At 35.2% G+C, this 21,472-nt stretch overlaps 1 protein-coding gene and 2 long non-coding RNA genes across 3 annotated transcripts; 1 reads left to right on the forward strand and 2 right to left on the reverse strand.

Annotated features, from left to right (window-relative positions):
* Positions 1-8,606: 8,606 nt before the first annotated feature.
* LOC134279686 (uncharacterized) lies at positions 8,607-10,584 on the reverse strand. Its single transcript, XM_062762112.1, has 2 exons — positions 9,803-10,584; positions 8,607-9,076 (listed from the first exon to the last, which is right to left on the reverse strand). The coding sequence occupies exons 1-2, from the start codon at positions 10,558-10,560 to the stop codon at positions 8,794-8,796; spliced, it is 1,041 nt and encodes a 346-aa protein (XP_062618096.1). The 5' UTR covers positions 10,561-10,584; the 3' UTR covers positions 8,607-8,793.
* Positions 10,585-15,681: 5,097 nt separating this feature from the next.
* Positions 15,682-18,233, forward strand: LOC134279687 (uncharacterized). The gene is made up of 2 exons (XR_009994694.1): positions 15,682-15,862; positions 18,136-18,233. It is a non-coding gene; the product is annotated as an uncharacterized LOC134279687 (long non-coding RNA).
* A 1,068-nt stretch (positions 18,234-19,301) lies between these two features.
* On the reverse strand, positions 19,302-19,637 carry LOC134279688 (uncharacterized). The gene is made up of 2 exons (XR_009994695.1): positions 19,565-19,637; positions 19,302-19,444 (listed from the first exon to the last, which is right to left on the reverse strand). It is a non-coding gene; the product is annotated as an uncharacterized LOC134279688 (long non-coding RNA).
* Between the last annotated feature and the right edge of the window lie 1,835 nt (positions 19,638-21,472).

Consider the following 21,472-nt stretch of genomic DNA (forward strand, 5'->3'; position numbering starts at 1 on the left):
AACGGGTTGGCACATGATCAAATCTTCCATAAAGCCACTCAGGCTTTATGGGATTTGATCACGTGATCAACCCGTTTTACATCTCAATAAAACTCAAGAAATGATACCTTATTTCTTAAATAACATGGCGCATTGTGAAGACACAATGTTGGAAATTGAAGCCTTAAATAAAGAAGCAAATATTAAAGAAATAAAAATTAATTTAACTAAACTGGGAGAAAAAGAACTATTAAAATATTGTGTCAAAGGTTATGGGAAAATTGTAAAATTTCTCGAACATTCTCTAAATTACGATTTGTATAAGTCAGAATATGATAGGATGACATATAATGTAACAATTCAGGGCCACGCCGGTTATGATTTACTACATTTGGCCAATAACATTGTGCGCAATATGTATTTCAGCAATTTTCAGAAACGCAGGAAAGACTTTAATTCTTTCGACAAGAGAATCAAAACTTTCGAAATCTCTCCCTATGAAAACCACATGAGAATTATGCTTGCAAATGCAGGATATATTTATTCTGGGAGCTCTGATACCATCACTTGTCATTGAGTCTGTAATATTTGCACAACACAAAATGTGGAATGCCGATTGCCAATATCTTAGCAAAAATTATGCAGTTTCTGAAATGGATGTAATTTCTAAAGACCCATATTTTCCAACGGTTGAAATGTCAACAGACGAAATAGAAAAAATAAATCTTTCCCACATGCATAATAAGGAATTAGCGAGTGAACTAGCTAAGTCAGGCTTTATTGTAAAAAGATTGACACAGAAAGGTATATTAGCAGTATGCTCGAGTTGCGACTACAAAGAATGTATTTGTCAAGACGTTGAAATGATAAAAGATCTACGGAAAAATCATTTTCTTTGGTCGGGAGAAGACTGTCCATTCCTTGTTAAGGAAAAAGGAGTTAATGCAATCAGGAATTTCCTTAACCTTTTCGCTGCCGTACAGATTTGGAGTTCAAATTACGTACAGTGCCGTGACAGTTTTTTATTACGTTAAATCTATGACGTAACGTTACTGTGACGTCACAAACAAAGTTGGTAAAGGTATAAAACGTTTTCGCCTTTCGCTTTTTGCAGAAAATGGTTAAAATACAGACAATAAAGAATAAATTCTACAAAACGACAAGACCCTTCAAAAATATATTTACAATACAAGCAAAATTTCTGCACAAATAATATGTTTTCAGGAGATTAGGTGGGTGGATTTTATTATTTTTTTAATAAAAAAATAATTTAACGTTACGTCAAGAACCTGTGGGTCAAATATATATATATTGCATAATAATGAACGGAATACGAGTAAAATATAATGTATACAAATGCAGTGTAATTGAAACACAGTTATAAATACATGTAATTAACTATTCATAAGTTTTCCTGATTTTCTGTAAACAACCTAAACTCAGAAAAAGTACACCTTCCTTTTCAGACTCACTCCTTTCCCTGAACCACTTATATTGTTATGAATTATGTTTTTTTTAAATTTGTTCACACGTTTATGTTGATCTTTTAATACTGTCACTTTTTCTAATCGTGTTCCTTGAAAATATAACCTGGAATACACGACTAAGACATATGTTACTTCCAATCTAATTAAAATCAGACTTCTTAGATCCGCGCCGTATACGCAGAGTGTATACGGCGCGGATCTAAGAAGTCTGATTTTAATTAGATTGATGTTACTTCGTATGTTTTCGTCGTCTTTTCACCCTTGACCAGAAACTCGGATGTAATCTGTGGATTACTTGATTCAATCAAATAAAGAGGTGTAAACGTTTAGGTGCATTAAAAAAACTTACTTCACCATTTTTCTACAGATTTTATTAATTAAATCATGGCCATTTGCTTAATATGTAATAATTTTATCTCATAGTATAGTAATGATATTTTTTTTTAAATATTAATTTTAAAAAATACATCACCAAAAAAAAAATCGCTCGCATAGCTGTTAGAAAATAAATAATATACTACTACCAGTTTTAGTAAAGCTAAGATCTTGAAAAAAATCAAGATCTCAGAGGTATTTGCCCGGGGGTGGTGGGTAGGGGTATTTGTCCCAATTTCGATAGACAAAATATCTTTCCTGCCCTTTGATTGTAAATACCTACCATAATTCTTTCATTAATTTGATAGTGAGATATGATCTAGCAGGAGAAGCCAGCGAAAAAATTCTTACCCTGGCTACCCCCCCCCCCCCTGCCGGCAATTAAAATTAATAATTCGCGCCAATTAAATCTCTGTTGGTCTTTTGAACAAACAGAATGGAAAGAATTCGATGGGAACATACGTATGAACATGCATGCAGAGGTTCTATGTCGTAGTCGTTTCTTGCAGAAAAAAGAGCCATAATTGTTCAATGGACAGGACATACATAAGCGGCCTTTTCCGGCAATTGGCGATGCCGTGCACTGCATGACTACATGTATTCCAAAATTGAAGGTTTCTCTGTAAAGTTCCTTGTCTCGTGGACTTTTTTTTAATTATGTGACATGAATAAAATAAACCTTTTTACTTTTTACTTTGTTATGCTCCTGAGGATGAAACTTTAAAACATTTTTATAGTCCGTTAAAAAGCCGTTCAAGAATTTATGTAACAATATTAAACTTTATAATATATCATGTCGATTAAAGATTAAATTTTCTTTTTTTTTTTTTTTAGAAATTACAAATGATATAGCATTACTAGTATTTCCACGATCAAAACATTAAGTTTTTATGAGTAATGGTAAATTATTCCCATTTTTTAGATACGCTGAATTATTTTTTCTCCCAATGAATTTTGATTGCTTGCATCGTTTAAACGAGGATTGAAAATACTGACAAAGTTGTATTATTTAAAATTAGAATGTACTATTTTCATTTTCTGATGACGAGCACAAATAATATACCTGTTTAACATTCCTTCCTACATATATTTTTTTTCAGTAGAAGAAAGGCAAAATAATAGTTTCCTGCAGCAAGAGGTCAAAATGGCGCGAAACTCGGAATGATGACGTAACGTCATAATCAGTTTTACTTGTGACGTAAATGAGCTAACGGTAGGCCCAAAATAGGCCCTCGGCACTTAACGTAGTATTTGAAGATAGGCCCAAAATAGGCCCGCGGCACAAAGAACGTTAAAGAACATGAAATTCCAGTTCAATACAGATCATCTATTTCACTAATACCAATTCGGATGAAAAGGAATACTTGAAAAAACTTTTTGTTCGGATTCATTGTTCATCGATGTCGTATATGTTTTTTTTTTCTGCGAGAAATGTTTTCGAACTACTTTGTGTTCAGACGAACACCCAAATAACAATTCCTTTGCATTACATATCTTCATTGTGTACATTTTCAAAAGGTTTTGTTTGTTTTGTTTTTGTTTTTTGTGCGCCCGGATCGATAGATTCGGGGTGTATATTGTTTTTGTCCTGTCTGTTTGTCTGTTGTCAACTTTAACCTTCGCCATAACTTTTGAACCATGAGAGATAGACACTTCATATTTGAAATGACTCCAGGGTCAATGACCTTGTGAATTGCTTGTGACCTTTATGCTAAAAGAAGCTTTTTCGAACTTCCGCCGTAACTTTTGAACCATGAGAGATAGAGACTTTATAGTTGGTATGCATACGTCATTAATTAAGTTCTTTCAAATGATACCAAAGTCAAAAACCGTATGACCATGATTGTGACCTATATGCTAGAAATGGCTTTTCGAACTTTGTTGCAGCCAGGCGCATAGTGTTTTACAAACACATTCTTTTTGTTAAACCTCCCTTCTCTCTTAGAGACGCCACCGCTTGCTGGTAGGGAGGAGCATATTTAAAAGATATAGGTAACACGTAGTCATTCTTCGTGAAAAATCAAAGTCCTGGTTTTTTTATATCATCGACAGTTGCTTTTTCAATATAAAAAAAGGAATTCGTTAATATACTTACGTTGTCAATGATCATTTGCAAAATTATTTTGTTAAAAGCATACTTTTTGTACACATGTGTACTATAAAGTTGATATATAAAAGACGCTTGAGTTTCTGATTGACAATATCTTTGTGGTTTTTGGAGACCAGGTCTTCCAACAATCTATTGGAATTCCCATGGTAATCAATTGCGTCCCGTCATTAGCAGACATTTTTTGTATTATGAAGCATAATTTATTCGAAGTTTTATACATGAAAAGAAGAAAACACTTACTGTAGCCTTCAACTCGACAATCAGATATATCGACGACGTATTGTCAATTAACAATGGTGATATCCATTTTTATGTCTATACGATATATCCGGATAAGCTTTTAAAAAATACTACAAAGTCTGACACATCTGTTTCATATTTGGACATTTTACAAGAAAAGGACGTTCAAGATAATTTAACAACCAAACTATACAATAGACGTGATGACTAACATTTCAGTCGTCGATTTATATCTTTACTCTTTACACCTGTATACCTTAGTTCAAAAGTTCTAGTAATAAATCTCCTAGATGCAGAAGACATTATTATCATACAGTATTGGATTGATCATAAAATCTGATAAAGGCCAACTTTTTAATTCTTTTAATTCAATGTCATATTTTAAAGACTATGGTCTTGGGATAAAGGGGATCCGTGTCTTTAAAACAAGCATTAAGTTGAAATTTGGCCGATTCACTACTAGTATTAACTGATGACAAGAAAACATTTTAATCTGTGAGAAAAAGGCGAATTTGAAAACAAAGTAAAATTGAATATTTTCATTAATTTTTTTATTCCAAGAGAAGACTTGTTTACAAGACAGTCACGTGATTCCCCATTTTTTTGTTAAGAAGAAGGGTTTACATAAGATTATATGAGTTAATTAAAAATAAAACACTCTTATGAAGCGCGTTTATCTCGGTCTGTGGCCTTATCCTTTTTGTTTGCTTCATAATAAACTATTTTCAAATCAAATTCACGCTAGCTCAGTCGGTAGAGCGCTCCTTGATCGGTGTTTCGTGGTTCGAATCTTTTCTGCAACTGTCCCAAGTCGATAACAAAACAAGAGGCCCATGGGCCTTATAGGTCACCTGAGCATTCTGCAACAACTTTCCAGTGATTGAATTTGATTCATGTTTTAAGCCAGATGCTATGGCATTCACAATTTTAATGGCATCATTGATCATCATAACTATACACTTAGAAGTTGCTTAGTTTAGTTACTTAATACCCATAGGCAAGGAAGAGGAACAAAAAATGAATTTCAACTAATCAATAATATTCAGCAATAATCAGTTGTGCCCCTACCACACATGAACCCCTGACCCTTAGGCCTAGATCCACACATTGCACAATTTTTGAAAAGGCGTCCTTGCTATTAAAAAAATTTGATTAATATCAAGGAACAGATTTCAAACAATTCATTCATTTTCAGTCTATAAGTACAGCCCCCCCCCCTCTATAGTACCCCTGACCCTGGGGCCTTGAAATTCACAAATTCACAATTCTGGAAGAATGGATCTTGGTTCATAACTATATATATAGGTAGTTCAACTGCTTAATACCCAGGAGCAAGAGAAGAAGATTTTCAAAGAATTCATGAATTTTCACTATATAATCAATAGAGCCCCGCCCTAACACCAGAACCCCTGACCCTGAGGTCCTAAAATTCACAATTTAGGCAGAGGCACTCTTGCTCATTATAACTATGCACTTAATTAGTTTATTTAATACCTAGGAGCAGAGAAGAAGACTTTCAAAGAATTCATGTATTTTCTCTATATAGTATTTTCACTATATAATCAATTGAGCCCCCCCCCCCCCCCCCCAACACAAAAACCCCTGACCCTGGGGCTTTAAAATTCACAATTTTAGTAGAGGCACTTTTGCTCATTATTATAACTATTATTATAACTATGCACTTAGTTAGTTTATTTAATACCTAGGAGCAGAGAAGAAGACTCTCAAAGAATTCTTGTATTTTCACTATATGATCAATAGAGCACCCCCCCCCAACACAAGAACCCCTGACCTGAGGGCCATGAATTTCATAATTTTGGTAGAAGTACTCATGCTCATCAAAACTATGCACTTATTTACTTATCTAATCTATTTTTTAAATACCCAGGAGCAGAGAAGATGATTTTCAAAGAATTCATGTATTTTCACTATATAATCAATAGAGCCCCCCCCCCCCCTAACACCAGAACCCCCGACCCTGGGGCCCTAAAATTCACAATTGTGGTAGAGACACTCTTGCTCATCATAACTATGCACTTATTTAGTTTATTTAATACATAGGAGCAGAGAAGAAGATTTTCAAAGAATTCATGAATTTTCATTATATAATCAATAGAGACCCGCCCTAACACCAGAACCCCCGACCCTGAGGTCCTAAAATTTATAATTTTGGTACAGACACTCTTGCTTATCATAACTATGCACTTAGTTGGTCTATTTAATATCCAGGATCAGAGAAGATTTTCAAAGAATTCATGTATTTTCCCTATATAATCAATAGAGCCCAACCATTACACCAGAACCCCTGACCCTGGGGCCCTAAAATTCACAATTTTGGTAGAGGCACTCTTGCTCATCATAACTATGTACATAGTTTGTTTATTTAATATTCAGGAGCAGAGAAGAAGATTTTCAAAGAAATAATGCATTTTCACTTTATACTTATTTAGCCCCAACCTAGCACTAGAGCCCCTGACCCCAGGGCCATGAATTTCACAATTTTGGTGGAGGACGCAATGTTGATTACAATTATATAAACAGTTTGAATGCTTGATGTCCAGGAGTAAAGAAGAAAATTGTTAAAGATTGCATTAATTTTAGTGGTTTTTGCCCCACCCCTCAGGCCCCAGGGGGGCAGGGTTCATGAAATTCACAATTTTTGTTCCCCTTCACCCATAGATGCTTTGTGCCAAATTTGGTTGAAATTGGTTCAGCAGTTGCAGAGAAGAAGCTGAAAATATTCAAATGTTAACGCACGACGCACAACGACGGACGAAAACAGATAGCAGTAGGTCACCTGAGTTTACTCAGGTGACCTAAAAAACGGGTAGCAACTGTTCCTTCGCCATGCGCTCGGCACTTGAGGTGAAAGTTGCGGGTTCTTCGGATAAGACCTTAAAAACAGTGGCCCAATGTCACGACAGGCGTTGGTACGAAAAAGATCCCTCAATGCTTAATTGTCCTGAGTGCCGTGTTACAACGCGAAATGTAATAAACCTGGATTATAACATTTTGCGTTATTACATTTTGCGTTGAAATCAACGCAGAATGTAATAACGCAAAATGTAACAACACACTTTTGAGGATTATTACATTTCGCGTTATTACATTTTGCGTCGATATCAACGCAAAATGTAATAACGCAAAATGTAATAACACGATTTTTGGATTATTACATTTTGCGTTGTTACATTTTGCGTCGCGATTAAGCAAAAGACAGGAACGCAAAATGTAAAAACACATTTTTTTCGTCAGCCAGATTGAGTACAATTTTTAATAGTGTAGTGGCCGATGAAAAGAAAATAAAATAAAAGGAAAAAATAGATATACGCAATTTCTTACAATTATATAAATATATGATTTAATTAGGTACATGTATTTAAAATCAGTTTAATAAATGTATTCAAATTATAGGTGTTGCAAATTAGAAACGTGCATCTGTGGGCAGGGTTGTTGGTGGGTATTGACCAGCGTGCATTTGCTTTCTTTTACAGACAAATGCAATGAATCTAAAAAAAACTATTTATTTGTACTGGCAGGTGTAAATGTATAGCGGGAAGGGGTTTATTGACAATAATGATACAATACTGTTCTAAGTAAATCTAAAGCATTGCAGACAAGCAAAAACAAAATTCTCTCTTCTTTCAATCCTATAATAAAATGGATTGTTTCTGCATGTCCACAATAATGCAGTAATAAACATACGAAGAAAACACCTAACCCTATTCCTGCCCCTCCTCACTTGACACACACATACACTTCTAATTTGTTAACCAATGTATACATGCCGAATATGCATATCAAGAGCTTTTAATGAACCTATGGTCAATCTTTGGTAATTAGCTATGTGTTATTGGTTAGAAATTTATTTAATTTAATAAAACTATCAAAAATATGCCAATCAAATTTAAATTAATCCTCTATTATTAAGTACAGTGCATTCAATATAACTAAAATCAGAGTCAGAAAAACGATACATTTAGATGTATTTATGTCTGTAAAAGCCCTAACGTTGGTCTCATTGCTTTAGTTCTAAATATTTTAACAGCGTGTTTCTCATGTTGGTTACATGTATATATTTGGATCAATTTTATGATCTTTTTTGTTAAACGCAGACCAAAAAAATGTTTTTTTTTTTTGTTTTATTACATATTGTTTATTACATTTTGCGTTGTCTTCGGTGCAAAAATAAAATAACGCAAAATGTAACAACGAAAAAGAACGTTATTGCATTTTGCGTTGATCTCGACGCAAAATGTAATAACGCAAAATGTAATAATCTAAAAATTGTGTTATTACATTTTGCGTTATTACATTTTGCGTTGATCTCGACGCAAAATGTAATAACGCAAAATGTAATAATCCAGGTTTATTACATTTCGCGTTGTTATTACATTTCGCGTTGTAACAGTGCCGAGTAAAGGTCAAAATTTGAAGCTGAAGCCCTTCACCGGTATAAGGTGACGTCTTTACATGAGAGAAAAATTTTTGAATGGGACGTAAAAACAAATTAACATACAATCAATTAATCAAACAATCAAATCAAATAGAATATTAAACAGATTGATCAAAAAACAAACTATTAGAAACGGTTTCTGACACTTAGAAAATCATGTCCCAAAGCCAACTGATAATTGTATCGTTTATAAATATTGGAATAATTTTGTAGACCGAATATATTCCTGACAAGCTGCAGACTTTTTTCATCGCCCTTTCAGTGTACAAGAAGACGTGGAGGGCGGTGGGTATGGCTGCTAGGTCGGCCAGTATTGAGGGCTCGTTGGGATTGCTTTTACAAGAATTCCCATTACAACAGCATTCCGTGTAACAGCTACCATTTTTTCCGATGATCGAACAGCAACAGCAGGGAAAAAATGTCTTGCAACTAAAAATGGAAAAAAAAATCATATATGATATATCTTGAGATGGCAAAAAGAAAATGTTCCAACATTATTAAATAAAGAAGAGGGTACAATTTCGGCTTTATTGTGCCCTAAAAACTGTTCTTAAAAAGGTTCTTAAAAAGTTATTGACTCTAACAAGAGTTGAGAAGATGAATATGATAAATCATTAAAGAATATAACATGAAGGAAGGCCGTTCTGGAAATATGATACATGAATTTGGTACATTTCTAAGTTTCATGCAGAAAAGCATCAGAATGACTAATTTCTGTGCTTATTTTCCTTTAGAAATAATGTCTGCCACCGTCACCAACTTTAGTTTTCGAATATATTATGTAAACGCTTTGAAAAATCACACATCTCAAAATCTTTGTGGGCGACGGTGGCAGAGTATGTTTTCTGAAAGAAAAATATCACTGAAAATTGATTTCCTGTGCAACTTTTTAAGAAAATACGGAAAAATGCTCAAGTTAATGACGTCACAATAAGCATTTAGGAGGTCATATGAGCAAAACGATTTGTGTAGTCTTACTGCATGGAATTCCTATGAATCAGAAAGAATGAATTTTAATTTGTTATATTACTTTCATATTTTAGAAAAAAACAAAAACAAAACAGGGCTTTATTTGTATTGAAACTGTACCTTGTTCTTAACAAATTTTATTAAAGAATTTGTTCAACATTACAATAAGTACATGTGTCTACTTACTCAAAACAACAACAGCAACAGGGACAAAGGCATTTTAGCAAACCAGTGCAGAACCTTTTGATACAGTTACCGCAGCAATCACCACACTTCTGACAAGGATTTCTGCAGCAACCATCACTTTTGTCACCTGCTGATACTTTTATATTTGTTATGTAGCGCCAAATACTGCTTAAACAAGCTACCAATCCATTCATGAATCGTTTGATAGTCTTTGAGTCCCATTCTACTTCGCAATCCAAACAAAGAAGTTTTTCGTATCGGAAAATTAGAAAATTTTGTGGTATTTCAATAAATGTCGTCACCAAAAATACTTCAGTCCGTTCATCCAGATGATTTGGAATTTCTTCGGTAGGATCTAAGCGGTGATTCTGAACGATCTGGTAAACGATGTTGACCATCTGAAGAACGGCGAGGATAGTGCCAGCAATGCAAACATATAAAAACTGATCCGCCACATCTCCTGAATCAAAGTCTTCTTTTTTGCAATTGTTATTGCTATCTTCTATAGGATCTTCCATGTCAGTGTACTCTATCCAGTCGAATGTTACATTAAGGATAATCAAAATTGCTGAAAATATGCGACAGACAGTATACCACCATACATTTCTTGGCTTTGGTGGTTTCTCTTCATCTTCTTGTTCCTGATTGTGGTCGATTTGATTTCCCCTTTGTCCATATGGAAGGACGGACTCGTGAATATCTTCTAGAGCACTCACGCGGGTATGACCTAAGCCTCGATCTCTGTGAGTCATTTGCATGTTCACTGGAGGACGATTTGATTCCGTGGATGGAAGACTTTGTGGAACATACCCCGGCAGAAAGTTGTTTGACGGAACATTTTCAGATGAAAAATGGTGCCCACTGGTGGGATATATCTCATGTCTTTCATGTTGTCTCCCGTCCATATCCCTGTATCTAGTTTCTATGTTTACTGAAACTTGGTTGAAGTTCCCATACGCATACATTCCCCTTTCGCTAATTTCTTTCCTTTGTCCTTCTTTACTGCTATATCTTGTCTCTTGTGACGCATATCATGTTTGCCTTCGATATCTTTCAATTCAAACTAAAGAGTGTAAGGTTTCATAATGTCTTTTGTGTATGAAATAACGGTAGATAATAACGGCAGAATGTAAATAGCACTCCTTAACAAAAAAACTGATTTTAAACAAATTCTAAACAAAAAAATATTGATGCACTAGGCGTGTAATCTGAAGAATCAATCATTTTTAAAAGTCCAGACGATTTAGTAGGTTGTTCAAATGTGGACAGAATAACAAAAAAGCAATAAAGATTGGAAAACTATTTATTACAATGAAATATCTTTTAAAAATAACTTATACTTAAGTCTGCTTATCTTCACAGTTTCTAAAGTATACAGCAACCACAAAATTATTGAACAGATAGGTGTCTCTTAATAGGTATAGTTAAATTTAAATACTGTAGACGTACTTTTTTCCACGGGGTCATATTTCTGCGGAATCTCAATTTCTGTTTAATCCACGGGTACAAAATTACGCGGATTTTCTACATTGTCACTATATATGCCTTACATTTATATTAAGTACGCTTGGACAAATTTCTGCTGAAAAATTGTGAACGCGTACATAGCGTAAATTAATACCACGCGGAAAAAAGTACTTCTACAGTATATTAAATTTTAGTGGGTCGGAAGAATTGTTTTAGATCTCGGAGAGGCATAATTAAAACTAACTATTTGAAAATTCGGTGAATACCGAATAAAATCAAAGTGACAATTCATTAGATTGCTTGGTTTACTAACTAAATGCCCCGAGGAAGATCGAAGCAAAACTTATCAATTCCGTTCTGTCGAAACACAAAAGACCCTGTTATCGTGGCTACGTAAGGGATAAATAACGAGATGGTGTTGAATAGTTTAGAGAAAACATTCTCTCCGAGGGCCGAAGGCCCGAGGAGGGGATGTTTTCTCTAAACTATTCAACACCATCTCGTTATTTATCTTACTTAAAAAAATTCCCTACTTTGGGCCCCAAAGAAACATTCACCCATTCAAATATCCAACTTGCTGTATTACAATAGGATGTAGCCCATTCAAATATCCAACCGTGACACAAAACAATGGCCTAATCGAACACCCCTTTTATTCATGGACTAGTGAGCACGAAACTACATGGTGCTGATTTCATTTTAACCCTTTTCATTGTACTGAACAGTCATGAAATCAGACGAAGACTATTTTTAAACCCAATGTAAATTAGAGAGGTTCAGATAATGTTATGGATACTTTTGACCTGAAAGCTGAAGAAAACTACAAGATTTTTATACAAGGTTGGGATTTTGTCATTACATATCATAAGATGATGGTTTGTTGAGGAAAAGCGTTGAATTCTTATGGAGTTGATTTCGAACAATACTTGAAATAGTGCTTAAACAGATAAAAAGATTGGCGTTATTATACTGAACCTGCTGTAAAAAATTCCATATCAAGATCTTCAATCAGAATGGTGTCGAAAAATAGATGGGCTGTCAATTATTCAAGTTCTTTTGGGAAGTACACCGGAAAAGAATGAAACAGAGATGAATATCGGATAATCTGAAGGGATTTAAGGATGACGGACCCTGAAATAATATTAGGCAATAAGAGGTGATGCAGTTTAAGATTCAAGGTGAAAATGTATTTATGTGTTAAAAAGCGATGCTTTCAAGATTTAAGACCGAAAACATTCCTAAAAGTGTGCAAAATTCGGAGGAATTGTAATTTCTGTGAGCATTGGAAGTGCATTTGAAACACAATAAATGTGAAGTTATTACGGTAATTCCGTGTGCACTGGAAATTAATTCTAATAGTGTGGCAAATTTGGAGTAATAGTTTTTCATATGCATTGGAAATACATTTTTAAATTGCTTTATCTCTTTTGTTCATTGTTTTATGTTTTCTGCACCTCAGTTGGGTATTTAAATACCCAACCGATAGGCAGTTGGATATTTTGAATATCCAACTGCCTGTCGGTTGGATATTTTGAATATCCAACTAGTGCTGGTTGAATCGGTAAAATATACGTAGGCTAATAACAATGGGTGACGTCAGAGAAGTTTTTTAATAAATTTTAGTGGGTCGGAAGAATTGTTTTAGATCTCGGAGAGGCATAATTAAAACTAATTATTTGAAAATTCGGTGAATACCGAATAAAATCAAAGTGACAGTTCATTAGATTGCTTGGTTTACTAACTAAATGCCCCGAGGAAGATCGAAGCAAAACTTATCAATTCCGTTCTGTCGAAACACAAAAGACCCTGTTATCGTGGCTACGTAAGGGATAAATAACGAGATGGTGTTGAATAGTTTAGAGAAAACATTCTCTCCGAGGGCCGAAGGCCCGAGGAGGGGATGTTTTCTCTAAACTATTCAACACCATCTCGTTATTTATCTTACTTAAAAAAATTCCCTACTTTGGGCCCCAAAGAAACATTCACCCATTCAAATATCCAACTTGCTGTATTACAATAGGATGTAGCCCATTCAAATATCCAACCGTGACACAAAACAATGGCCTAATCGAACACCCCTTTTATTCATGGACTAGTGAGCACGAAACTACATGGTGCTGATTTCATTTTAACCCTTTTCATTGTACTGAACAGTCATGAAATCAGACGAAGACTATTTTTAAACCCAATGTAAATTAGAGAGGTTCAGATAATGTTATGGATACTTTTGACCTGAAAGCTGAAGAAAACTACAAGATTTTTATACAAGGTTGGGATTTTGTCATTACATATCATAAGATGATGGTTTGTTGAGGAAAAGCGTTGAATTCTTATGGAGTTGATTTCGAACAATACTTGAAATAGTGCTTAAACAGATAAAAAGATTGGCGTTGTTATACTGAACCTGCTGTAAAAAATTCCATATCAAGATCTTCAATCAGAATGGTGTCGAAAAATAGATGGGCTGTCAATTATTCAAGTTCTTTTGGGAAGTACACCGGAAAAGAATGAAACAGAGGAATATCGGATAATCTGAAGGGATTTAAGGATGACGGACCCTGAAATAATATTAGGCAATAAGAGGTGATGCAGTTTAAGATTCAAGGTAAAAATGTATTTATGTGTTAAAAAGCGATGCTTTCAAGATTTAAGACCGAAAACATTCCTAAAAGTGTGCAAAATTCGGAGGAATTGTAATTTCTGTGAGCATTGGAAGTGCATTTGAAACACAATAAATGTGAAGTTATTACGGTAATTCCGTGTGCACTGGAAATTAATTCTAATAGTGTGGCAAATTTGGAGTAATAGTTTTTCATATGCATTGGAAATACATTTTTAAATTGCTTTATCTCTTTTGTTCATTGTTTTATGTTTTCTGCACCTCAGTTTGGGTATTTAAATACCCAACCGATAGGCAGTTGGATATTTTGAATATCCAACTAGTGCTGGTTGAATCGGTAAAATATACGTAGACTAATAACAATGGGTGACGTCAGAGAAGTTTTTTAAATACAGATATTATGTATTAAATATTTACGTCCACTGAATATTTTCCCTTAATTTCTAATGAAGATCATTGCCAATAATCTATGCACAAACGACACTATGCCACGTGCATGGATTTCTTGAACATTGTCTTTTCCATCAGTTATGCATACAATGAAAAATTCATCTATAATACAATATTATCATATCAAATTTTATTTTGAATGCTTTTCATACAGATGTATAATATAAACAATAAAATTTCTTTCTCCCTTTGTTAGTACAGGAATTAATGTCACAGCTGTTGCAGAAAAAATATATAACCCGCGTAAGCATTTCATTATTTAAAAAATGACAATGAAACAGAACATTTACACAATGTAATAATGTCCGCCGTGGGGATCTGGGTTAGAATGGATCCTCAGTACCCCCTTGCTTGTCGTAAAAGGCGACTAAATGGGGCGGTTCTTCGGATGAGACCGTATAAACCGAGGCCTGGCAGGTGTGGCACGATAAAGATCCTTCCCTGCTCAAAGGCAGTAAGTGCCGAGCATAGGCCTAAATTTGCAGCCCTTCACCGGCAATGGTCACGTCTTCATATCAGTGAAATATTCTGGAGAGGGACGTTAAACAATATACATTCAATCAATCTTAAAATGAAAGTTTTTTTGTTAATTTCATTTGTATTGTCTTGGGTCTTGCATCTCTATATTTTATTTTAATTTTCGATTTTGCTTATTCCTATGAGATAAAATATACTGTGAAATCACTAATTTTGGTAGGGGTTTAAGAACAAGGTACGGTTTCAATACAAATATAGCCCTGTATTTTTCTAAAATATAGAAGTAGTGTAAGAAATCCTAATTAACATTTTCTAATTTATTGTAATCCATGCAGCCAAACAAACCAGTCGTTTTTCCAATATGACTTTCTTAATGCTAACTTTGACGTCATGAACTTTTGCATTTTCTCGTATTTTCTTTTTAAAAAAACTTACAGAAGACATAATTTGCAGTGGAATTTTCTTTCAGAAAAAATGCAGCACATTCATTTTATTTCAGATTCCCTATAAATCAAACAAACAATATGGATGTTATTTTGTTCGTTTAATGTGGCGCTTCTGGCCGCGGTGATCAATTTGCTGGGGCTACCACAGGGTTGCCCACAATCAACAATCAATACAACAAATGTGACGACCCAAATCGGGCGGATCATGCACTGGGTAGGTCACAAGTGCATGAACGTCACCAATGCAATAATCAATCAAATTCAATCAATCAATTATTAATCAATCAGTCAATCAATCAATTCAAATATCAATCAAGTCAATTACTTGTCAATCAATCAATTATTAATCAATCAATCAATTCAAATATCAATCAAGTCAATAAACAATTGAATGAGCGTAGGAATATGTGTTGCACTCGTTCAATTGCGTTGAGGTGCGACGGAATACGCAAACACTAGGAATTCCAACAACGACAAGGCTGAAGTGGACGGTATCCCAAACAGGCAGTCATCACGGTATAGGTAAAACAGAGACTTCATCACTGCGACATTGTTTGATGCGGAATCCCCAACAGGCATCATCACGGTATAGGTAAACTAGTGCTAATTGTAACGGGGACCGTTACAGATGTTCCCCAAACGCTCCCCAACTCCCTTTTGGTGCCATATTCCCTGTAAGCTTCATTAAATAAGACAAACTCGATGCATTTGAGACTTTAATAACGTTTACCCAGAAGTGTACAAAGTTCATTCAAATTTTGCGTGCGCATGTGAATGCATGTGCGTAATGACCATGTCATCTTGTCTACACAATCTATATATTTTTATATACTAAATATTAAAGCATTTAATCCAAAAGTATTAAAAAGATACGCTCATTCAAGTGTTTTTTTTTATTTTGCTTATTTCACGTGCACGTACGTGCATACATGAGCATGGTGACCATATTGTCTTGTAGATGTCTTTTACATCTATCTATGTTCTAAATCCCACCCCGTTTGGTTGAAAACCAATGGCGTTATATCTGTTTAAAGTTTCAGCCAATCAGATTGCAGCGCACGTACATGCACGTGTATGCATGTGCATGTTGACCATATTTTCTTGTAGTAGTCCAGTATATCTATATATGTTCCAAATCCCATCCTGTTTGGTTGAAAATCAAGGGAGTTATAGCTATTTAAAGTTTAAGCCAATCAGATTGCAGCGCACATGCATGCACGTGTTTTCATGATAATTGCTTTATTTCTTGTTGTAGGATATCCTAATGCATGGCAATTTTAAAAATTTCAAAAGATTTCGTCAAAAAATAAGAAAGATATGGAGACTTTAGTTTCAGCCAATCAGAGCAAAGCGCACGTGCATGCGCGTGAGATCTTGCTATTTTGACCATGTCATATTGTCTATGCTTCTAATATATCCTCATATTATAAGTTTCAAAGCATTTCATCAAAAATTAAAAAAGTTACGCCTATATCAATTAAATCGGTCATTTCACATGTTGCACGTGCACGCTCTTGCACGCACGTGCGCGCAAAATGACCTTCGTTCCGCAAATCTACATAACATGTCTACTGACCCTAAAAACATTTCACCTTAGTCGGAGGTATAGTTTAAGAGATCATTCCCGGACAAAAAAGTACCCAGGAAGAAGAAGAAGAAGAAAAATAATAATAATAACTAGTGCTAATTGTAACGGGGACCGTTACAGATGTTCCCCAAACGCTCCCCAACTCCCTTTTGGTGCCATATTCCCTGTAACCATTAAATAAGACAAACTCTATGCATTTGAGACTTTAACAACGTTTACCCGGAAGTGTACCAAGTTCATTCAAATTTAAACATTGCACGCGTGCGCATGTGAATCCATGTGCGTAATGACCATATCATCTTGTCTACACAATCTATATATTTTAATATACTAAATATTAAAGTATTTAATCAAAAAGTATTTTAAAAATACGCTCATTCAAGTGTATTTTTTATTTTACCCTTTTCACGTGCACGCACGTGCATACATGAGCATGGTGACCATACCTTCTTGTAGAAGTCCATTACATCTATCTATGTTCTAAATCCCTCCCCGTTTGGTTGTAAACCAAGGGAGTTATAGCTGTTTAAAGTTTAAGCCAATCAGATTGCAGCGCACATACACGCACGTGTATGCATGTGCATGTGACCATATCTTCTTGTAGAAGTCTGTTATATCTATCTATGTTCTAAATCCCATCCTATTTGGTTGAAAACCAAGGGAGTTATAGCTATTTAAAGGTTCAGCCAATCAGATTGCAGCGCACGTGCATGCACGTGTTTTCATGATAATTGCTATATATTATGTTGTAGGATATCCTAATGCATGGCTATCTTCAAAATTTCAAAGGATTTTGTCAATAAACAAGAAAGATATTGAGACTTTAGTTTCAGCCAATCAGAGCAAAGCGTACGTGCATGCGCGTGAGATCTTGCTATTTTGACCATGCGATGTTGTTTATACTTCTAATATATTCTTATATTATGAGTTTTAAAGCAGTTCATCAAAAATGTAAAAAGTTACGCCTATTTCAATTAAATCGGTCATTTCACGTGTTGCACGTGTACGCTCTTGCAAGCACGTGCGCGCAAAATGACCTTGATTCCGCAAATCTACATAACATGTCTACTTACCCTAAAAAGGTTTTACCTACATCAGACGAACAGTTTACAAGATCATTCCCGGACAAAAAAGTACCCAGGAAGAAGAAGAAAAATAATAATAATAATAATAATAAGAAACAGAGTAAAAACAATATGTTCCCCAACTTCGTTTGGGGAACATAATAATAAGAAACAGAGTAAAAACAATATGTTCCCCAACTTCGTTTGGGGAACATAATTAGAGACCTCATTACCGCGACATTGGTTGATTTGAACGCTGTACCCAACAGGCAGTCTTTGAAGAATACGCAATCAAACAGAATTCACTAATGCAACACAAGTTGATGAAGACGCTGGACCAAGCAGGCCACCATTGAGGAATATTGGAGGACACGATTATCACTGCGACATGGGATGTTGTGGACACAGGCCAAGCAGGAAGTCTTCAGCTACAATGACATAACAAGAAGAGCAGTATTTGTTCTAAAACAAGAGGAGGGTGGGTGGGGAAAATTAAAACATTGCAACAATTTAACTTCACAAATTTTTCCATGACCTTACCGTTTTATCGATTTATCGAGAAAGGAAGAGGAGGTAACAACTAAGTATTAAACTAGTGTATGTAAATGGACCTAAATTTTCCGGATTGATAGGTTGGTACTAAGGGTACATATAATCATATATCTGTAAGGACTGAAGATATCCGGAATGGAAGGACATAGGGTAACTGAAATAAACTCACCTATCCGAGACCATGCTCGTATAAGTGGTATTATTTCAGATTCCCTATAAATCAAACAAACAATATGGATGTTATTTTGATCGTTTAATGTGGCGCTTCTGGCCGCGGTGATCAATTTGCTGGGGCTACCACAGGGCTGTCCCACAATCAACAATCAATACAACAAATGTGACGACCCAAATCGGGCGGATCATGCACTGGGTAGGTCACAAGTGCATGAACGTCACCAATGCAATAATCAATCAAATTCAATCAATCAATTATTAATCAATCAGTCAATCAATCAATTCAAATATCAATCAAGTCAATTACTTGTCAATCAATCAATTATTAATCAATCAATCAATTCAAATATCAATCAAGTCAATAAACAATGGAATGAGCGTAGGAATATGTGTTGCACTCGTCCAATTGCGTTGAGGTGCGACGGAATACGCCACTTGCAAAGGCCATGACTACTCGTGTCTACTACGAGTAATCATGGAACTGCAACCGCCACCAATGGGGTGCCAAGAACCATGGTGACGGCGGCAGTACCTCAACGCAAATGGTCACCGTCGACCAGGGCCTGCTCATTCACCAATAAAAATTTACAGAATAAGTGATTACACAAGTTTTACAAACTGAGCCAAGGACTTGTCCGTATAAAACAACGTCTATTTTCTCTAACATTGTTGATACTTACCGACACTGTATTTTTCCATTGGTTACTTGTATAATTTACCTAAAAGGCTGTCACTCTTTATATGGCTTTTAAATCATTAAAACACATCTTACCAAGTTTCCTTGCGTGACAAAGTAATATAGAACTTAGTAATATAACTAATTAACTATCTTTGCAGGTGTTGCTTATAGTTGTCTGAAAGGATTCTGTACTGAAACAAACCCAAATGTCATACAGAAATTGGACAAGGAAAAGATACTGTGACCTCTTGGCTTAAGGTACTAAGCTACTTTTAACAACTTTTAACAATAACAATGTGTGTCCTAATCCCCCCCCCCCCCCCAACCGATCCTGACATCCTGAGATAGTAGCAACAGCTTCTTACCCTTGTGCGACTCTTACGCCTTGTACTAATATAATTTGCTCCTTGTTTGTGGCTGAACCCAGCAAATCTATTCTAAGGCACATGAATGATTAATTATTGCTGTTTTACTCTACAGTTTATGAAGCCAAATTCTACAGCTTCTTGTGCTAGAACCTTTGTCACCCTGAGACAAAAAATCTCACTCTAAAAAACTCTAAAATTGTATTTTTTATAGTCATTGACCAGTTGGACAACAACAGTTCCCATGGTTAACCATTAAGTATCCTCGGTTCCAGACCCCCCCCTTTTTTTTTTAAATTTGTTAAAATATTCTTCGTGTATGCCTTTATGCATTTTCTAAAAATGTTCCCATAGACCAGCAAACAAATGAAACGATACCAAACTGCAAATGACTCATAACAATGATGATATTAACCAACATCCTTTCGGTACTTTCAGTACTTTGATTACTGCAGAAGTGAAAGTGATGCAATATTCGTGTGAAGGCCATTTAAAGACTATTGAATTTTGGCAAAATGTATAAATACTAATTACCTTCTTCAGGCTTCATAACATTGGAAAACAAAGCTTAAAACGGATTAGTATGCCTGACTTAATATTTCTGCGCTTTAACCCCCCCCCCCCCAAAGCAAAAGCGAATCGGGAATTGTTTACGTTTTACCCCTAAAAATAATTACTTACATTAAACCATCCCTTGATTCCCATATGTTTATATTGCTGTTATCTATCATTCAAATTATACCATATTGTGTAAATTCAACCGATAATAAAAAATAGTCGACGTTTGATCTTAAAAAATCTCGGGCCAAATCCAAAGTAAAATTACACCATCGGCTCGTCTCATTTGGCTAGAAATCACAAACCATGATAGTTACTCATGAAATCAATTATAGTAAGCAAAGGTTGGAAGAAAAGTACTTAAGTGAAGATAGCAGTCTAGAGCAATTGTGCTAAGCTATTTTGAGTTATCTTGAGTAGAGGTGAAAGAACCAAACAATAGGAGCCGTGGCTGTTCTACGAGCACATAAAGAGCATGCTCTTGCACATCGAGTCAACTGAGAGACATAAACACCGTATTTTGAACAATTTTTGGGTTTTTGAAATTTAGTTTTAGACCATAACTCCTTATTGTCTTGACCGCCCTTAGTAAAGTAACCCCCCCCCCCCTTCGACCCCTACTAGATCCGCATATACTATTATTTTTTTTTATTTCATGCCACAGAATGACATTTTTTAAATATACCTTTCATTTCCCTTCTCGAACCCCTTTGTTCGTTTATATGTCCATTGAAATGTATTTTAGCGTCACGGTAGCGACTCAATCGCATCATTTCGGGTCTTCCGTCAGAGGTCGGAAAAACAACCTCGAATGTAATAACATCACCGCGGATGTTAAAAATTTATACATCTTCCTGTTTATTCAAATATAGTGTAGACGGAGATAGAAGTTCCTTCTATGGTATATTTTAAGTAATGTCATTACATTGAATAAACTTGAACTCCATATTCCACAGATGAAAGGTCTCCATGCATTTATTTCAAAGATCGTAAAAAGGGGGATATGTAATGGCGTCTTCCTAGTACATTCGAGGTCGTTTTTCCGCTAGTCGGAAAGGCCCGAGAAGTTGTGATTGGATAGCGACTACGACAAAACGTGGCTTTGAGGTATCTTGTGGGGATTTTATCTATCGAAATCCCAATAAAATTGAAGAATTCAATAATGCAACAGTGAATACAATAGACTACAATGACTGGTCCCCGTTTTTGGTTACGTTTTTTCGTAAGATG

The sequence above is a fragment of the Saccostrea cucullata genome, unplaced genomic scaffold (assembly GCF_032062105.1).
Source record: "Saccostrea cucullata isolate Sc308-1 unplaced genomic scaffold, CSIRO_AGI_Scuc_v1 ctg6323, whole genome shotgun sequence".
NCBI classification, from domain to species: domain Eukaryota; kingdom Metazoa; phylum Mollusca; class Bivalvia; order Ostreida; family Ostreidae; genus Saccostrea; species Saccostrea cuccullata.